Genomic DNA, 20,047 nt, shown 5'->3' on the forward strand with positions numbered 1-20,047 from the left:
GAGTTCTATGATTGAATATAACAATAATTTTGCCTCCACCTTTAGTTCATATAGATTATACTAGTGAACAACATGCACACACACAACAGGAGTTCTGCAGGGAAAGTTTAATGCTCCACATAGAAGAGAAATCACATGTTGAAATACTGCACAACAGGAACAGGTTTCCACAATGTGCTGTACATTCTAACCTGAACATTGAATACTAGTACAGGTTAGAGTTATTGCCTCTCTGGTGTCTTGGGTAGAACTGTAGACTTCAAAAGTCTATAATATCATTGGTCAGCGGTCTGTTGAGACACTGGGCAGATGTAGATTTCTCAACACCCAGGCACGTTGTGACGCCAGTCGCACACCATGTTGTCATTGTTGAAGACCAGGTCAGCAGGGCAGCTGAAGAGGAAGGGTGTGTCGTACCCAGGGGAGCACATGTAGTATTCGTTGTTGCACAGCGTCATCGGACGGAAGGGGTTGAAGGTGCTGCCGTCACAGGTCAGAGTGGCGCTGAAGGGGACACTAAGGTCTGTGGAAATGCAGAGTGTGTGACTGAGTTTTGAACAAAAATAAATGTGTGGCAAGCTAGTCCAATGGAGGACACTGAAACATGACCATTACATTACAGTGATGCCCATACTAACATGTCATATAAACTTGATTGAGACTTGATGAGGATGAAAGTAGATGCATGGCAAGCTAATCCAATGGAGGACACTGAAACATGAGCATTACATTACAGTGATGGCTGAATGACTGAAGTAAGATGGTGGGAGGTATAGGTGACTATGTTAGGAGATGGCAGGCTGTATTTGGAAGCAAAACACTTGTCCGTGAGAGAATTCCATAATTTTGCTGTCCGCGGAAAGAAGTTGTTGCTGAAGAAGAAATTAGGGACTGGAATTTGGACAAGCAGAGAATATCATTGTCAAAGGTATATACCATTAAGGTATTGTACAGGTGGAGCACAAAATACTACCATAGATGTTCCATACCGTGCTGGCATGCTTTCCCACCAAAGCCCTCGGGACAGGTGCACTCGTCCGGCCCAGAGCAGCTTCCTCCATTCTCACACGGGGTGGAGCACACGTAGGTGATGTCACAGCCTTCCACATCCTCAGGCCACTCACACCTAACAGGTGTCAGAAGAAATCATTATCTCAATCAATTGCTTGGAGAGTGTTCATTGATTGTAGAGTGTTCATTGCTTGTAGAATGTTCATTGCTTGTAGAATGTTCATTGCTTGTAGAGTGTTCATTGCTTGTAGAGTGTTCATTGCTTGGAGAGTGTTCATTGCTTGTAGAGTGTTCATTGCTTGGAGAGTGTTCATTGCTTGGAGAGTGTTCATTGCTTGGAGAGTGTTCATTGCTTGGAGAGTGTTCATTGCTTGGGGAGTTCAAAAGAGTAAAGGATCAGCATTTCAGCACCAAGGACAGATGATGCTCAGTACAAATGACTTTGTAGTAAAGTATGGGTGAAATGCCAGGTTATCTCTTTGGAGATAGTTTAGCTTGTGTTCTACAAGGCTTGAATTTGAATTGAGTAACCACATGCATGCATTGTTGATTATTCAAATATCATGCAGAAACAATATTACCACAAAAACTTGACAATGCTTAAGCTTAGGCTATGAATGTAAAAGACAACAACAACACATCTGTTCTTGGCAAATGCTTCCATACTTGACAGGTAGGTGCTGATGGTTCTCCTTTAGTTTAATCTAGAAACAGGCACCTTGGTTATTGTTTCATGAATCCAGCTTCTGAAATCAGACAGTTCAAATCTACTCACTTCATTGTAGCCTCACTGAACACGGTGTACTTCGGGGCACAAAGCTGCAGGACAAAGTCTGGATACCCATCCAAACACTCATAGTACGTCTTACAGTCATCTGGGTTCCGATACTTGGTAAAGGCACGGCCCTCACAGGTGACTGCAGATAAATACAATAAGGTCATTTTCCAACCGTTATGAATGTAGTCAGTTTCGCAGTTAATTATCTTCTTCAAGGGCTAACCAAGTTCTTCTTGTTCTTTTGGGGTTTATCACTGCATGCAACATTTTCTAAAGTATTCATGAACACAAGACACTCAGAAATGGAAGAATTACTCTCTGTAGCATACAGAATGACTCACAGTTTTGACATTCGGTTCCCTTCTAGGTGGCGCTTCTAAGGGCAGCCACGGTTTAATTTGGGCTCTCCAACTGCTGGGAACTTTCTAATTTTTTACGAGCTAAACTGTCTACTCAGTATGTTATTTGTTTTCAAATACGCTCGTAAGGCTCCTGGATCATCGGGACGGTCTCTCAGAAACACTGAACGGCATTCAAGAGTGAAAATTTGAACCCCTTTTCACCGAGGACCTCACAATAGTGGACAACAATGGCGCCCAGGACGCTGTTCAAATACACCATGGAATTTATGAGGAGTCTCAAGAACAGTAGCTCAAGAACAAACCCACAGGTGAAAACCGTGTTACGAGACTTCGGAATACTCAGGGGAGCAAGCCGTCCTAGAGGAAAGAAAGCGGGTAGGCACTTTATTCGCAATATTGGTACAGTAATAGGGAGGGGAAGTGAACTAATTAACTCCGGCAGGGATGGGTTGTTGCCTACAGGAATTTCCCGCGCAAACCTTACAGTGATCAAGCCTGTAAACAACATCTCTCCCAACAGCATCACACCTGTTCCAACATTCCTGCTCACCAACGCAAGATCTCTACTGAACAAGTTGGACGAATTTCAAGGAGTGCTTTCGAATAACGATGTTGATATTGCTGCTGTGTCAGAAACCTGGTTTACTCCTACTACTCCAGAACAAACGATTGACGGCTACACTGTCTACACCAAATCCCGTACAAGTCGTCGAGGAGGGGGAGTTGCTCTGTATGTACGTGAAAACATACCATCCAGGATCATTTCTGAAATCTCTGTCCCCGAGCCTCTCGAGTGCCTATGGGTCAACGTGCGGCCACACAAACTATCCCGTCAGTTCTCGTCTATTGCGATATGTACTGTTTACTCACCGCCACAGTCGCCCCATGAAGATCAACTCGTCGAACACCTCATCACTGCGTCGGATCAGCTCCGCACAAAGTATCCTAACATCGGACTTACCTTTGTAGGAGACTTCAACCACGCCAAGATCCAGGACATCCTTCTAGACCGGGATTTCTCTCAAGTTGTAAACAACAATACCAGGGGAAATGCAATTCTCGATCTCATAATCACAAACATGAGAGCGTGCTACAAGAAGCCTGAAAATCTTACCACCGTTATCGCTCTGTGATCACAACTGTGTGCTGTGGAAACCCCAAGTGAGATTTAAACAAAACACGTGTGCAAAGAAGACTACAAGACCAATACGCGAACCTGGATTAAGCGACTTTGGGAGATGGATTACCACTTACACATGGGAAGAAGTATTTAACGCGACAACTGCGACCGACAAGGCTAAGGCATTTTACGGAACACTCACCCATGGTATTGACAGGTTTTTCCCAGTAAAAACAGTGAAACTTCATCCTAATGACAAGCCCTGGGTAACCCCACTTGTCAAGTTTCTCATCCGGAAGAGACAGGAAGCTTTCTCATCAGAACTCAAAGCTAAATACAAGTACTACAATACCAAGGTGCAGAAAGAGATCCGCAAAGCTAAGTCCAACTTTTACAAAGTCAGAGTAGAAGGACGCAAGAAGGAAAACCCCAGAACTTGGCACAAGAACATCAAGGACATGTGCAATACGAGTAGGAAGACCACACTTATCAATACACCTAACATCGACCAAAATGACTTCACAGCGATAGCCAACGAAATAAACCGCAAATTCGCTGAAGTGTCACAGTCCTTACCACCTCTGGATCCTTCATCACTTCCTGCATTCTTACCTGACTTCTCACTTCCCACCATTGAAGTCTGGGAAGTTTATGCCCACCTACGCTCTACCAACCCCCACTAACGAGCCCTGGACCCGACGGTCTGCCAGGAGTCATACTGAAGGAGTTCGCATGTGAAATTAGCGGCCCTCTCTGCGACCTCATCAATACATCGATCAAGCAGGGGATCGTCCCCCATCAGTGGAAAGAGGCGAATGTCACCCCACTACCTAAGTGTTCACCGCCACATATTGATGAGTTGCGGCCCATATCCCTGACTTCACTTCTTGCCAAAGTTTGTGAACGTTTTGTCGCGAACTGGATATTAGAAGACATATCTCCTCACCTCGATCCTCGTCAGTTTGGCTGCAGGCGGAAGAGGTCGACAACCCACGCACTAGTAAGTCTCCTAGACTTTATGTACAAGTCAACGTCAACACCATCTTCCACCTGCACCCTTGTCACAACAGATCTGTCTAAAGCGTTCGATAGGGTTGACCATGCTACAGCCATCAAATGCCTACTGAACCTGGGAGTACGTCCTGCCCTAATACCATGGGTTTGCAGTTTTATGGCAAACCGACGGCAAAGGGTAAACTACATGGGGAAAAGTTCTGATTGGACCCATCTTACATGCGGCGTGGCCCAGGGAACAATCCTCGGGCCAATCATCTTCATGGCCGTGATCGATGGGGCATCTCGGGATGTACATGACCGCTGGAAGTACGTCGACGATTTAAACCTCGCACAGAAATGGTCTACGCGTCAACCTTGCACCTTACAACCACCCCTAGATGATCTCAACCACTGGGTGGGTGTACACAAAATGAAATTAAACCCGCGGAAATGCAAGGTACTCCATGTATGCTATGCAAAATTACCTCCAATACCACTACCACTCACCCTCGAAGGCCAAGAGCTGGAATCGGTAGTAAGCATCAAAGTCGTCGGCGTGACCATTCAAAACGACTTAAGATGGAACACCCACGTCAGCAACATGATCACAGGTGCCAATAGAAAACTGTATCCACTGCGCAGACTTAAACGGTTCGGCATGTCAGTTACCGACCTGACGACTGTCTTCACCGCATATGTTCGTCCGTCCTTGGAGTACGCGACACCCGTGTGGCATTCATCGCTGACTGTCAAACAAACCACAAGTCTAGAACGCATCCAGAAAAGGGCGTGTAGGATTATTCTCGGACATCAGTACGACAACTACGCGTCAGCATTGGAGAGTCTGAATCTCACCACACTGTCAGATCGACGGGTTAGCCTCTGTCGGTCATTCGCCACATCCCTGTTGAACTCAGAGTTCAGGAACTGGTTACCCCCGACCAGGCGTGATGTGTCCGGACGGCAAACTCGCAACTCTCACAAGATTGACACACCATACTGTCGCACGGAGCGCTACAAAAACTCACCATTGCCCTACTTGATCGAACTTTTAAACAACGAATCTTGAATGGACACAAGTTATAAAGTTAGAGCCTTGTATTGTTAGTCTCACTATTACATCGTCATTTTATTCTTACAATGATCCCTGTTAACCGACTATTTTATGCCTACCCGTGAACCTTTTGTTGTAACTCACGACTTTTTCATTACTCGCTTAGCATTCTACAAAATAGTTAATTTCCTCATATGTATATATTGCTTACAAACTTTTTAAATATCTATAGGCTTTTATTAAATTTTAATGCGTCTTATTAAGCACACTTAGACATCTTTAATGTAATTATTTATTGTATATACACTGTATGTAAACAGACCTGTCAATTCAGCCTTTAGGCTGCTATAAGGCTGTAGTATGAAATAAACTTCAAACTCAAACCTTCCAGCCAGTGGGGCAGGTACAGGTGTACAGGTTAATGCCATCAGTGCAGGTCCCTCCATTTCTGCACTGGCACACTCGTCAATGTCTGGAACAGCAGGGGTTAGGGTTAGGGTTTGATATAAATACTAGTATCAATATTAGATCTACAGCAGAGATGTTATCTGTCCGTGGTGCTGAAAAACAGGTCCTTTACTATTTTGAACATTCTCCATTCAAACAATGGAGACAATGATCTACAGCATTCATGTCAGTATAGGGATCTTACTAATGAAGGCTGTAGTAAAAATGACTAGAATTTTGGTAAGACTTCCTTGTTGTGCTGGTGCACAGTTTAGCTCTTTACTAATTTGTTAAAAACCAATATGAGCGATCACCATGACAGTCTACATCAAAGATTGCCATGGTAGGCAAAAAGCGGGTGACGGTTGGTTGATTTAGAATTCCCCACTGATAGTTTGCATATGTCTTCAAATAATTTGGATGCATATGATGTAAACAAAAGCACTGATCACTCATATACAGTTGGAATTTTATGGCAATTATCAAGATTCCTACCTATCTGGCAGGTGGTCCCCTCCCATCCAGGCTGACATGAGCAGGTGAAACTGCCATCACTTCTGGAGCACACCCCTCCATTCTGACATGGGCCACTGTGACATGGGTCAACCGCTGGTTGGGAAACAATGTGTAATTGAGGCCAGAGAATACCCTATCCCAAAGATGTCTAGAGCCATTAAATATAGTAAATAAATTCCATTTTTAGTGGTGTGAGGAAACAAATTACACGACCACAAGAAAATCTGTTAGTTCCATACTTATTCAACAGTTCTAAAAGTACTGCTCAGATTGATCAAATTATCACATTGAACAGTTACTTCTTTCTTTATATACATGTATATATATACATAAGGTGGGAGAGCTCACTATTGATCTGACACATCTTCCCATCATACGGATGTTGACAAAGGCAGACAAAGTCGTCCACTCGGTCCAGACACGTCCCTCCATTCTGGCAAGGATTCGGCCTGCAGTCATCAAGATCTGCACACGACATGGAAATGTGACATCTCCTATAATTTTGGCATTCATTTGTAATTAACTCTCCATCTTTGAATGCTCTTCATACTCTACACATAGGAGTGCATCAGTATTAGCATTACATATCTGATACCATATGACTCATATAGAGTTAGTAGTTATCATACAAGAAGTTCTTGGCTGAAAAACTGGTTTTTATATCTACAGATCCATTTCAAATTTCTGCTACATCTATACATGTATCTCACCAATTCTACAAGGTGAAACTTGGAATCATTCTGCATGATAAAAGGTATATAGCTAAACAGTGTCTACTGACCTCTGCATTGTACCCCAGCATCGTTGGCATGTGTGCAGGTGTTGGTCACGTCAGACAGCAGTGGACATGTAGAGAGAGAGTCCTCATTTCCTGCACAGTTCATGTTGTTCAGCCAAATGGTTCCACTTCCCTGGCCGAAATGTGCCGAGCCGTAGGCTGCCACAGCACCACCGTGGCCAACCTCACGGCACACCACCTACAGTAGAATGTACGGGTACAAGAGAGTTGGATTTTTCACCAACACTTTTGTAAGCCATGATTGACATAAAGCAGGTCCAGCAAAAGCTGATGAAGCAGCAGTTAAAGAATGATATGCATTCTGGTTTTGATTGACCAATATTAAAACCATATATTTATGTCCTTCATTCCTATACAAATGCTGCTTAAGTAATGTAATGTTGTAGCATGTATAAAGCATGACAGTAGGAAGGTTTTGTGTTATGCCATTGTTAAGTTTAGTTCCAATGCATATCTGCATGTAGGTACATGTACTAGGCAACAAACAACAAATAAGCAACCTGGGCCTCCAGTATTCCCCAGTTGCCGTCACAGATTGTCCCCCAGGTTCCTCCTCGGTTGATCTCAACTCGACCCTCAAACTCAGAATTTCCTCCTACCAGCCTCACGGTACCTGGACAACAGATCAGCATCTTTATCATGATCATATATCATGGAGGTGTATTTCTGCTCCCGTCATAAAGCATCTTGCAGAAAGCAGCATGCACTATAAATTCAGTTTTTTAATGAGCCTGTTTTAATTTGTGTGTGAATCTTTCTGCTTCAAGACAACTGACAAATTTTCTGAACCCTTTTCCATCCCCTGCACAATGAACTATATTATTTGGCATGCCTGACTTTCTCCATCCTCAACCTGTGTCTTCCTGATAACTGTGCCGAGGAAATTTTGTAAATGAAATAAACATTATTGTCATAACAAGAAGTGATGGTTGAATCAACAATAAGGTACAAAAATTGCTACAAAGTATGGTTTTGTAAAGAAAAACTTTGGCTGACATACCAAGGGGGATGATGGTAAAGGGGTCAATCCTGAACATGAAGGTGCCCGGCTGCCCAACGTTGGTCCTGGTCTCTATCTGGACAATCTCAGCAGATCGTGAGCCAGGGACGGTGTAGTAGTTACTCCCATCTCCGGAATTGAAACCAGCCTGACATAAGTTCAACATGAAATCAGAGTGGGATCAAAGTATGAAGACTAAATGCTACTGTCCCGACAGATATGTCTAACTACAGTTGTGCTACTAAATTGGCTCTACTATACCTCATTTGGCTTTAAATGTGTATGAAAACTTGGTGAGTTAAATCATTGGAAATCAAAGAACATAGGGGACCTCAAACCAAGATGTGCAGAACCCAACTTGAAATTTCTAACTTATTTATTACTTGTGTCCTGGCTGAAGGAAGGACACATAACTACATGTACTTGACAGACATATTTCGTTCAATTTATTGATGGATGTTTGGATCCGAAGCATATGGGACAGTGATAGCACACCTGTGCTGGGATTCCTCCAAGCCCGGTCTCCCTGTCTCCTTCACTGGCAGTTCCTGTGGTCCAGACGATGTCTCCGTACTTGAAGATGGCAAAGGAGTAGGTTCCATCTGTTGCCAGTACTGCCTGGAATGACTGGCGCTGTGGGAAAAGAGAAGTTTGAATGTATTATATACATATATTGTTAGTAGTGCAGTTGGTAACATTGAAGTAAAAAATTCCAGTCTTCTTTCCTACATAAGAAACATGAGTGCTGCTCACAGTGGTGTCATTTCAGTTGCAGCTCAAAATCAATATACATGTAACAAGAAACTTCCACTTACTAACATTATACTTAAGTTTGAATACACAGATGTAAGACAATATCATCAATTACATTGGTGCTTGAACTGCCCCCGTAGTAGGTCACATCATAGTAAGTTGTGACCAGAACCCAGCGGGCTCGGAAACTTGGAATGTCTGGGTAGTTTGCCAGGATGTCCTGCGACACTCGGGTGATCAGTGAGGAATCTGAGGTGGTCTGTCTCCAGTAGACCTCTCCGGCAAGCCTGACAAGAAGTTATTTAATGCTCTTAAAATGCGCACACATGAAATATAAATCATCATCTTGCTGTAGGAAATCACAATCAAATCAAAGACCACTAAGGTTTTTCAGGAAATGCAATGCAGTAGAAGCTACTGAAATACAAACTGTAACTGTTAGAGGCCAAAGAACAAAACAGAAAAACAGGAGCATTTTATATATATATTAGCACACAGGCACTCAGTATTTTCATGGTGACAGGGAAACCTGCTGTGTATGACTTCAGAAAATTCTAGCATAACCTTTACAATCAGCATGCTATACAATGTGATGAACCATTAAAGTTATTGGAAAAAAAAGAAAGGATTGAGTACCTGTTGTCAACGTCACCCCAGAACACAGCCACGATGGGGAAGGATTGAATTGGGAAGGGAGAAGGGGTGAACTGGGACACTTGGCCTTGGAAGGACACCAAGCCATTGTTGTTCACCTGTGAAACATAAATATATACATCACTGAAATGGTTGAATTTGTGAACATCAGATTGTCAGAGGGGGTATAATCTATATTGAAATGAATGGGAACTTGATGACGATAATCTGAGACTTATCAGAAACTACCTAGTCAATACCTTTAAGATTATGACCCTTTAATTGAACTACCTAGTAAGTTGACAAAAATGGAAAATTTACCCAGAAGTCATGGTAGACAGAGCCAAAGTAGCGGAAGCCAGAAGAGAGAGACACCGACAGCTGACTGGAACCACCGTCGTCCACTTTTGGGTTGGCTCTGTCACCAGCAGACGGACCAAACGGGTAGAAACCAGTGGTAGTGTGCCCAGACTTCCACTTCCAGCTTTGGTCTGAGAACAGTGACAGGCATTACACATACATCAGCCTCAGTTAGCTCGAAGATAATACTGAAACCCCTACAGCTTACACCACCCCAATGCTGATACAGTCAAACCAGTCAAACTGATCTACTAAGCACCCAAGGGACTTAAAAGAACTTGTCACAGGTGATCTCTATTGACAGGGCTCTTAACATGTGCCAATGGGTAGATATGAAAAGTTATCTAAGAGACCACTGAAGAGTGAATACAAAGGTCTTGGTATGTAAAGGTAGATCCTAGTTAAGGTATGACATTATGGTACTTAACACTTTTTTTCTATAAAATTATAATAACAGATCACAGACAATAAAGTAACTTACTAAGGGTATTCCCTGCAGCTGAGTTGAGTAACAAGGCTGCCAGCAACACCAAAGAACAGCTCTGAAATGTCAAAACAGCCCCTTGTAAATATCTGATCAGAAAAATAATTTCTGCAACCTGCTGAAGTTTAGGCCGCTACATTTAGGGAATGGAAGGAAAATATATAATTTCTTACCTTTTCCATGCTGTTGGAGACTTCTTCTGCACAGTGCTTCCTGCAAGTAGTTGTTTGTCTGTAGGTCTGGAACTGATGAATGCTGTTTGGCACAACAGTGCCTTTTAAATGTATCCTAGAGGAAACTCATACTGCCAAGATAAGAGGGAAGTCCTCCAGATATTGAGTACTTCCCTGGGCCTTAATATACTTTTTAAATACTTAATATACTTTTGTTTGCAAAAAGGTCAGGATCCTTAAGTTGTTTCCTTATTGCCACTTTTCAATCAACATGCTTTGCCACTAACATTGCATATCAAGTAGTTTGATATAACTTTTTTATGAAATGTGATTCTTTTGTTCTTTCTACATTCTATTGATTTCATTTTTTGGTAAAATTGGCATGGCTTTTTGACTGCATGTGCATGTTCAGCACCAGGGACAGGTGTGTTTATGTCTGGGTGGTGTTCAGCACCAAGGACAGGTCTGCTCACTTGTATGTGGATGGCATTTATCACTAGCGACAGGCTTGTCTACTAGTATGTGAATATCAGTATGCTGAATTTCAAAGTTTAAACTTAAAAGGGAACAAGCAAGTCATTGATTAATATATGCAATAACCTCTGCTGATCTCAGTAGCAATAACGTCATCTAAACTGCACAAATTTACAAACCTCTCAGCAGGACTGAAGCAACTTCAGCATCGAAGTGATCATTTCCTGGCTCCAGATGGTCGTGGAGGAAACACACACAAACATGCTCTTCTGCTGAGAGCAGCACTTGTATTTTTAGGCAAACATGAATTAATTTAAAACATTTTAGAAAAATAGCCACTGTTGCAGTCTCTGAGATGATTATTCAACACGTTCACAATTTCTGGAATTCATAAATTTTAAACTGCTATTATATAAACTATATATTTTAAAAACCAACATTCAAAAGTTTCAGTAGAATTATCAGTCATAAAATGTACTTTGGCCCATATTGCCATTTAAGCCCAAAGCTAGGGCACAGTTGAGGGTGTTTCAGTTGCTCTTGTGTCCCTGTGAGATGAGTCTCCTGACCACAGCAGCGATCCTGTCCCTGTTATCAGCAGTCAGGTACCTGCCCTGTGCTCTCAGCTTCCTCTGCACTAATTCAGCAGATGATGGGCCTGCAGAACAATATTAAAGCCAATAATGCAAGCCCTTGCAAATTCATGTACATAACACAACAGATTTAGTCCTTGAGCTCATGGAAAAGTTTTTTTTTTTCATTTCTGCGACTTCTTTTTCATCACTGCTAACTTCATCTTCACGACGTCAACATATCTTCCAGGTAATGATCCTATAAAAAATACTCAAACTAAAAAGGCATAGCTCTGACAATTTGTTTTATTTAAGATAGAAAACTTAGTGTTACAATGATTTGAATAAATCTTCAAACCATCAAGTGCTTATTTATTTATCATATTAAGTCTAAAACAATCCATAAGAATTCCTAAAACTGCTATGATGAAGTAAAGGCACTTCGGTAAAGCAAAAAAATAATCAAGGTAGACTTCACTACACTTCAACTGACTTCACTGTTAAATCAGTAGCATTCTATGTATACTATGTGATTTATACACTTTTAAAGTCACAAGGTTCAAAATCTTCTGTTCATCCTGAAATTGAACTTACTGCTCCATCTGCAGACACTAAAGGACTGTACCATCAATACTATGGCTCTTCCACAAACAAGATTAAACAACATCACTTTTCACCTATTTTAGAACCACTCTCAGACTCCTGTACTTTGGCCATGGCAGCCTCAATTATTTGTTTCACCAACTTTTCACTGAGGTCTTTAAGCTGATCTCCAGACAACTTACAGCTGCTTCCACTGTCATCTCTACCTTTTTTCACAGCAGGGCCAGCAGGTGATAGACTTTCACCTGTCTGTGCCTGAGACATATTCATTATGTTATCTTTGACATTTTCTTCAGACAAAGGAGAAAGTTCATTTTGACTTTCAATCACAGAAGAAAGCCCATTGTTTCCTTCACTGGGGTCTGCAATATTCTCAACATTTTTTTCGTCCTCTTTGTTACTTGTGTGGTTTTCAACACTCTTGCTACTTGCCTCCTGTATGGCTTCTACAACCAAAGCTGTCCCTAGCGACTCACTTAATTCTGAAACCTTAGCTTTCATTGTGTCTGTCCTGAACACTTTGTCCTTAGTATCAATGACATTTTCACCAGTATCTAGTGTAGTCAGGGCATCTTGAATGACAGATCTAGCAATGTGGTCACTCAGTGTGTGCAGAGCTGCCTCTGGGTTGGACTTTGCCTGCTGTTCCAAGAGTTTGCACCCAAGCTGGAGAAGGGCTTCCCTGACTGCTCTGCTGGCAATGCTGTTTGCCAGAATGTGCTCTAAGCCAAGGCCTACAGAGAGGAAACAGACACCACACCGTCACATCAAGGAACAGCAGACACACTAAATGTAGCAAAATAAAAAAAAAGTCAAACAATGATGCATAGATAAAAAAAATAGTGACAAACAAATAGGGTAAGCAAAGGGGGTGGACACAGATAAACACAGAATGTAAAAAAAATATTCAGTTATCAAATGATAAAAGACAGAGGATATCTAGAAAGCGGTCAAAAGAGAGAACAGAAACTGAGGTTAAAACTCTAATGTGTGCAGCACATTTATACAAAATTCATCCAGACTTGGGAACAAACTCTTGTACAGTTACAAAGGAAGGTTGACTTTGTCTAAAGCTAATCAATGTTTATGCTATAAAATCAATAAGTAAAGTTCCTACTTATAATAGGAGGACTAAAAGCAACAACTGTGACTTTTCTCAGAAGTCAGATGACAGATGAGAAGATCTAGATGGTTTTGCTCTAACCATAGTGATGGTGACCACTGCACTAATATCAGTTGATAAACTTTACCAGGACTGAAGAAGATAAAGGCATGATTATTACCAAAACCTTTTCTTATCAAAGACACCAGAGGACAATGGCTCTTCAAGCAAGGACTAATTTTGTACAATTATGTTAACAGAGGTCATATCAGCTAAGTGTATTGTAGGGTAATTTCTGTACCATAGGTGAATGATTTTTAATGGTCCCCAACTTTTCCTCCAATAAGAATGAAAATTAAAGCAGCAAGTATTAGTGACTGACCGAACATGACTTGTTCCTCCGTGTGGTAGTAGCCGTCAGCTTCTTTCTTCTTCAGCATGGAGCAGAGCTGTAAGCCTTCCACCACCTGGTCACCAAATCTCTCCTCCTGGAACTCCTGAAGGACACAGACCATTGTACATTTAACTTTCATAGTGTCACAGGCCACTGGATGAGGTCAGAGTTTGGGGGATCACAAACACTACAAGCCTGACACTACAATTAATACAATAAATCCTTCTCTACATGGTAAACAGGTACAGGTGTGTAAATTTCAAGACGACCCAGCATTAAAAGAATGTGGGACAAAATGTGATAAAGTCCACTCTTTAAAATGACCATTGGGAAACAAGGCAAGAACAATCACTGAATACCAAGATACATCAGGAAACTTTGTTAGATTGTGACAACTTCTCAAAAGTTGATCATTACAGAGAAAATATTTGCCACCACATGGAAATACCAGCTATCAAGAAATCTTACAAATAGCAAGTGTCAACAGGTTCATTATAATGGAATCTGGAGACTGATTGTTGCTGCAGAATGCCAAGCTACTGCAGCAGCAGAACACAGTGGACTACTACTAGAACCCTGTGCTGTCCCCAACCCCCTTTTGGATCCATACAGACAGGTGCATTCACCCTCAGGGTATCATTTAAATCCACTACCTCAATCCCTCAAAGGTTCCCTATTAACTGAGTTGATATAAAGCAGGGCCACACATAAGGCTGGGCAATGGCAACAGTTACTTTTAGAGTAGTTAACTATCCACAGACCTGAGTAAACACAGGGCACAGCTATTATAAAGGTTCGGCTGATAGGGCAGGGTAGGGTGTGGAGGGGTAAGGGGGACCCTGAATACTGATAAGCATGAATGAGTTACTGGAATAACATGACCTGGTTTTTCTCTACTCTGTAGAGAAGGACTGAACCACCATATCTTGTGAAACTGTTTTCAGTATTGAAGGATTTCTTGCCTTCAAAATGTTACAACCTTGCTTGACAATAATTATGAAGATCTTAGACTGTCTTATTGTAATTCCAACAAAAATCATTGGAATTGATCAGAAATGTTAGATGGCTAAACCAAAGGAAACTGAATTTGGAGCTAGGCATGAATAAAACAAATGTTACAGCATCTCTAACACATATGAATCACAACATCATGACTGCCTCACCTCGTATAGCTTGGGGTCGATCTTCTTGATGCCTTTACTTCTCAGTTTCCCAAAGTTGCGGGACATCTTCATGAGGGTGAGGTGTGGCTCAAAACCCTTGTCATTCTTGGAGCATACCTCCTTCTCCACAAAGCAAGTCTGAACAGTTTCTACAAATTAAGAAACAAAGTTAAAATGAGAAATTCTCAGACAAACTCAAGACCTCAAGCTGACTGATGCACTGCACCCCAAGGCTTGGTGTTTGACTAAAGTGCAGCACAAGGCTGAGGCTTATACAAACATGTCTTCACTGCTGGGACAGTAAATATGGACAAGACCAACCGGCCACTAAATCTGAGACATGGCAAGATAACATAACTGGTGGTCGCTACATTCTTTAATGGTGACGGTTGTGTTATCTGCTCTGACATGGTCCAGACTGTAGTGCCTAACTATCAAAACAACATGGAGGTATCTGCCTAAGGAGTACTGTGTATAAAAACAGAAAACACTTTGTCAACACTTCATGCCATAGAATGTGTACATTAGGAGACAGGAGTAATCTAACTCAGCATCTTCTTACTAAGTAAAGTATTAATCATTAGCATGAAAGCTGCATTGTCAACTTTTTTGAGAAAGGTAGAAGACTCTTTGAAAGCATACCTTCGTAGCTGCTTGATGATCACAAAGCCTTCACCAGCAGATAAACAACAACTCCTTATCTTAACCTTTAGCTCTGCTACAGGTCACCTTTGTGACCTTTGCTCAGCCAATGAGACATCAGCACATCATTTTTGTTTGTTTCTTTGTGCCTTTGTTTAATGTTGACAAACTGGTGGAAAGTCTTTGGGAATACCATGGTTTTGCAAGATTTCTGAATTTTGGAATGTGACATTGTAAATTTTGTATTGCTTCTTGAACCTTCAAATTTATTGCTATATAGGAAGTCAGAAGCAGGTTGTTAGGAGACCAATGATTATATCCATGCGCTAAAGGGAGAAACACGAACAGCCTTTCCTATATATTTTTTGAAAGAAATTCAAGCAAATTTGACCATCCTGTAATATTCCACCCAAGCTCCAGGTGTTGAAGCTTTTACACTCAAAATCTCATCATGTAATGTCATAAAAAGTGTTAGGTAAATGTGCAATGGCTCTGACACAAGAGGTGCCATTATTGAGCCTTGCTGGAATGTGTTATCTGTCTGAAATACCCTTCACCCCTCCACTCTAAAACCCAAAATGTGCTTGCACTGAACCACAGAAATGGATACTACAGTCCCGAGTACCTGCCAGCTCTCGTAGAGAGGTCAAGTGGCCATTCTGCTGGATCTTGGCGAACACCACGTCGTTACGGAAGGTTCCCAGACCCTGGAAGGTCAGGACCAGCCTGTTGTCTGGGCGGAGAAACTTGGGGTTCAACCGGGCTTTAGCCAACCTCAGGGCCTCCTTAGCTCTGATCATGAGACAGACGAATACTTCAGTCTAAACTTTAACACCACAGACATTATTTACTTCATCTCACTTGAATGATCACACATTTTGCTGGCTTCTATTTGCTTAATCATAAGTTTACCTATACCCTACAGGTAGTCTGCAATTAACAAGTAGCATTAGAGAAGAAAAAACTGTTATTGCATGAATGAATGCATGTACCACCTTCAGCTGTCATGAAATGGGGTATGGATCCGGATGGCTTCAGGTTGGAGTTGGTGTGTTCATTGTCCTCGAGTGCTTAATGAGAAGCAGCTGGGGGACCAGTTGAGCGAGGTTTTTGTTTAGTTTATAATGCGGGTGCAACGGTATTTCAATCAACAGTCTACTTGGAGCAAAATGCCCATTGCAATTTTTACCACCACAGGTCTTGTCAGATACATACTTTGACCTTAATCACAATCACATGAATTGTTCATATAACACTGTGTGCTTTCTATTATAATGTACTAAATTATGCAGTGCTTATAGCTTGAGGGATATGATTTTACTGATATTCCCGCCCTACTGAGCACCTCCAGGCATAGAAAAGGTTAAATGTCACACAGTCATCTCTAATCACGTGTAACGTTTGTCAACCTTTAACCCACCCAATAATACAATATCATCATAGACATGCAGGAGACGTGCATGAAAATTGTGCAGATGGTAGATTTCTTGAGATATACCATTTTTGGAAATCATGCATAAAGGTGATGATTAATTTAGGCTTGAAACATAGTACAAAGAAACGTTGTTTGGTAGATTCATTTTTCTACTCTAAATTGTGACGAGTAGTGTAGAATGTGTGATATGAAAGTCAGACGACACCTTTACCTGTCTACTAGCCTAAGTATGTGATTTGTACAGGTGAGAAAATACCTTTACCTGTCCACCTGCCTAAGTATGTGATGTGTACAGGTGAGTAAATACCTTTACCTGTCCACCTGCCCAAGCATCTGATGTATATACATGTATACAGGTGAGACAACATGCTTACCTGTCCACCTGCTCCTCCCTCAGGTGTGTGACCAGGAGAGTGATGTGCATGTTGATGAGAGGGATCATGGCAGGTTGTAAGTTTGGCTCCTGCTCCAACACGGCATCCTGTACTGCCTTCAGACCTCTGTGGATCTAGAGACAGTTAACATGATGACTACTGAGATCACTGATAGGTCATATCTGACTCAGGATAATGGCCATTAAGACTGGAGAAAAGGGAACACAGAAGGGAGCTTCTGTACACTTTTTCATGAAATTTCCTATAGGTTTAGATAGATGAAGATTAGAGTAGCCAAAATTTCCTGCCAAAGGTGGAAAAAGCACCACAGGATATGAGACAAAACGTCTGTGAGAATAATATGGTGTGACATGTAAACATGATCAGAGAATGCCAATATTTGCAGGAAGGATAGCAAATCTGACATGCCCTCCTCTCACCTCTTCAGTAGACACTCTGATGGCCACAAAGTAGTTAGGTCTGGGCCTAGCTTCCCTCTTCTTCTTCTTGACCTTTCCCTCTTCTTCTCCCTCCTCCACTTCCTCCTCAGCTTCACCTGTCCTCCCCCGCTTCCTCTTCCTCTCCCACCACTTGGCTTTCTTCTTCTTCTTCTTGTGTTTGCTGACCTGTTGGGTTTCCTCTTCCCAAGCAACTCTCTGCTTTTCTTCTGCAAGACATATCAAGCAAAAGGATGTTTCTCAGAATCATAATTACGGCACAAATAGAGTGTAGAGTCAACTCTTTAGAGAACTTGTAACAGTAAAATGTACACATGTAACAGTAAAATGTACACATATAAACCTACCGCTTTTCGATGATCTCATATCAATTCTGATAAACTTTCTGTTGACAAACATGATGCTGTACTGTATTTCATCAAAGTTTCTAAAGTTCCATGTTGATTCAGTGAAACAGAGTGCCCTACAGCTGAAGCAATACCTACCATCAAAGAGGTCTGTCAAGTTATAAGTGCCATCCTCCTCCTCTTCACCTGATTCAGCTCCTTCCACATACTCCATATCTGTAGGATCAGTGATCTGAGTGTTTGACTCTGCAGGAGGATCGGAGGTCATTTCTTGTTTGTCTGTTAATGCAGGCTTTTGTTCCTTCATCGCTACACCATGACCACAAGGTGCTTCAGTGCCTGACGTATCTGACTCAGTTCTCTGCGTAGCTCTCTGTTCCAAGGATTCTGGTTCCTGCTTTAGGGTGTATGAAACAGAATTAAGAGATGACTGGCTCTCTTTGTCTCTCCTAACTCCCCCCTTCACGTGTGCAGCTTTAGTGGCAGTGTGACTTCTTGCAGGTTTTCTTCCTTTCACTGATGGTTGGACATCCTTTGCAGCCGTACCTCTAGAACGCGTCATATCTTTCCCAGATTTCCTAGTCTTCCTTTCTGTAGGATCTTCTCTCACAGTTTTCCTTTTCCTCCTTCCTTGTGCAGCAGTCTGAGGTTTGGAGTTTGCACTGTTGTCAGTTGTGGTTACCTTATTTACCTGAGAGCAGTGAACAGTTTCAACACTCAATGGCACATGTGAGTCTTTTACCTTGCTTGCTGATGCTGATGTTTCTGTTGCCAAAAGTTGGGGATGCAACTCTGCTGTTTTGCCATGTGACACAGCATTGTCAGTTTTTTCAACTTCAGGAAATGCTGACATTTTTGCTACCTTGCGTACCTTTATTGCCCCAGGTGGTGCCTTGGTGTCAGGATTGGGAGTTGTGTGTTTTATATCTGATGATGTTGCAGATGGAACTAGTTCTGAATCACGCTGCAATTCTACACTCTTAGCTTCTGCTTGATCTGCAGAAGTACTAAGTTTGTCCTTGCTGGAAAGTTTGCCTGACATTTTGTCTGGTGACTTGTGTAACTTTCTTGCCACAAAGGAGGAAGGCAGATGGGTGGAAAGTTTTGCTGTTGGAGGCTTGACAAATGCAGAGGCAACTGAACTTGAAGTCTGTTGCTCATGTCTGCTTGTACAGCTTCTCGAATGTTTTGTCACAAAAGAAACTTGAGAAATTCCAGATGATTTGGGTGTCTGAAGTACATTGGACTTTGAACTGGCCTTGCTGTTAGTACTTTGAACCTTTTCTTGAGTTGAGGTTGAGGTATATGTAGGTTCTGGCTTTGCTCCATTGCCAGAGTCAGACATCCTGAAGATATCAACTTGAAGAGCTCTAAACACAGTTCGGTAATGACACACAGAAATCAGAAGGCCTCTATTGTAGCTCATGGATGTATACCCGAGCCATGAGACAACTTGGATTCCACAAAGTGTTCTGTCTTAAGAGTTTGATAGTTTTCGTGTTTGAAAATGCCCATCTGAGGTGCTGTGAATTCCTGTAGTGGAAAGAAATAAGAAATGTGTTATGCCACGACAGCATTCATTTGTGACATGACTGTATTTGACTCACAAACCAATTTGTAAATATTGGAATTGCAAAAATTATTAACCACGACAGCATTCATTTGTGAAATGACTGTATTTGACTCACAAACCAATTTGTAAATATTGGAATTGCAAAAATTATTAACCTAACGCTTAATGTTGCAGTCAACCCCTGTTACATGTAAAGTTACTATGTCTTGGTAACGAGTCCGTCTGCTGCATGTTGACTGCTGAACATCCAGAATTGTCTCCTATATACAAATAGTGTTGTCACTAAACTAGTGTCACCCCTCCCCCTCCATCTGGGTCATAACGTTACCATCAAGATCAACGCTTACCTTGGCATAGAACATGTTTACGAACATGAAGAAGATTCTGCTTCAGGAAAAGTGCTCAAGCCGTCAGTAACGCCTGT

General features: G+C 41.8%; 2 protein-coding genes across 3 annotated transcripts; both read right to left on the minus strand.

Annotated features, from left to right (window-relative positions):
- Window positions 1-100: 100 nt before the first annotated feature.
- LOC109480956 (sushi, nidogen and EGF-like domain-containing protein 1) lies at window positions 101-10,605 on the minus strand. The gene is made up of 16 exons (XM_019783413.1): window positions 10,487-10,605; window positions 10,311-10,371; window positions 9,791-9,960; window positions 9,473-9,588; window positions 8,952-9,123; window positions 8,579-8,716; window positions 8,084-8,231; window positions 7,584-7,696; window positions 7,066-7,261; window positions 6,633-6,749; window positions 6,264-6,377; window positions 5,706-5,793; window positions 2,131-2,149; window positions 1,787-1,928; window positions 990-1,126; window positions 101-523 (listed from the first exon to the last, which is right to left on the minus strand). Exons 1-14 carry the CDS (start codon window positions 10,493-10,495, stop codon window positions 1,788-1,790), a joined length of 1,602 nt encoding a protein of 533 aa, XP_019638972.1. The 5' UTR covers window positions 10,496-10,605; the 3' UTR covers window positions 101-523; window positions 990-1,126; window position 1,787.
- Window positions 10,606-11,429: 824 nt separating this feature from the next.
- LOC109480942 (A-kinase anchor protein 7-like) lies at window positions 11,430-20,010 on the minus strand. Of its 2 annotated transcripts, XM_019783369.1 has the most exons (8): window positions 19,971-20,010; window positions 18,189-19,583; window positions 17,686-17,912; window positions 17,246-17,379; window positions 16,062-16,228; window positions 14,795-14,943; window positions 13,620-13,734; window positions 11,628-12,869 (listed from the first exon to the last, which is right to left on the minus strand). In XM_019783369.1, exons 2-8 carry the CDS (start codon window positions 19,474-19,476, stop codon window positions 12,199-12,201), a joined length of 2,751 nt encoding a protein of 916 aa, XP_019638928.1. In that variant the 5' UTR covers window positions 19,477-19,583; window positions 19,971-20,010; the 3' UTR covers window positions 11,628-12,198. The 2 variants fall into 2 exon arrangements, with proteins under 2 accessions (XP_019638929.1, XP_019638928.1); XM_019783370.1 differs by lacking the exons at window positions 11,628-12,869; window positions 19,971-20,010 and adding an exon at window positions 11,430-11,618 and having other exon boundaries at window positions 18,189-18,442.
- Window positions 20,011-20,047: the final 37 nt, after the last annotated feature.

This window comes from Branchiostoma belcheri, unplaced genomic scaffold (genome assembly GCF_001625305.1).
Source record: "Branchiostoma belcheri isolate BF01 breed outbred unplaced genomic scaffold, Haploidv18h27 scaffold53, whole genome shotgun sequence".
Taxonomy (NCBI): Eukaryota; Metazoa; Chordata; class Leptocardii; order Amphioxiformes; family Branchiostomatidae; genus Branchiostoma; species Branchiostoma belcheri.

Coding starts and splice junctions, on each gene's coding strand:
- LOC109480956 (XM_019783413.1), bottom strand. Junction 9,589..9,790: donor CTGTCTACCATGACTTCTGG/GTAAATTTTCCA, acceptor TATGTTTCACAG/GTGAACAACAATGGCTTGGT. Junction 7,262..7,583: donor GGGGAATACTGGAGGCCCAG/GTTGCTTATTTG, acceptor ATTCTACTGTAG/GTGGTGTGCCGTGAGGTTGG.
- LOC109480942 (XM_019783369.1), bottom strand. CDS start 19,476: ATGAGCTACAATAGAGGCCTTCTGATTTCTGTGTGTCATTACCGAACT. Junction 17,913..18,188: donor CTTGACAGACCTCTTTGATG/GTAGGTATTGCT, acceptor TATGTCTTGCAG/AAGAAAAGCAGAGAGTTGCT. Junction 13,735..14,794: donor TCGACCCCAAGCTATACGAG/GTGAGGCAGTCA, acceptor TGTGTCCTTCAG/GAGTTCCAGGAGGAGAGATT.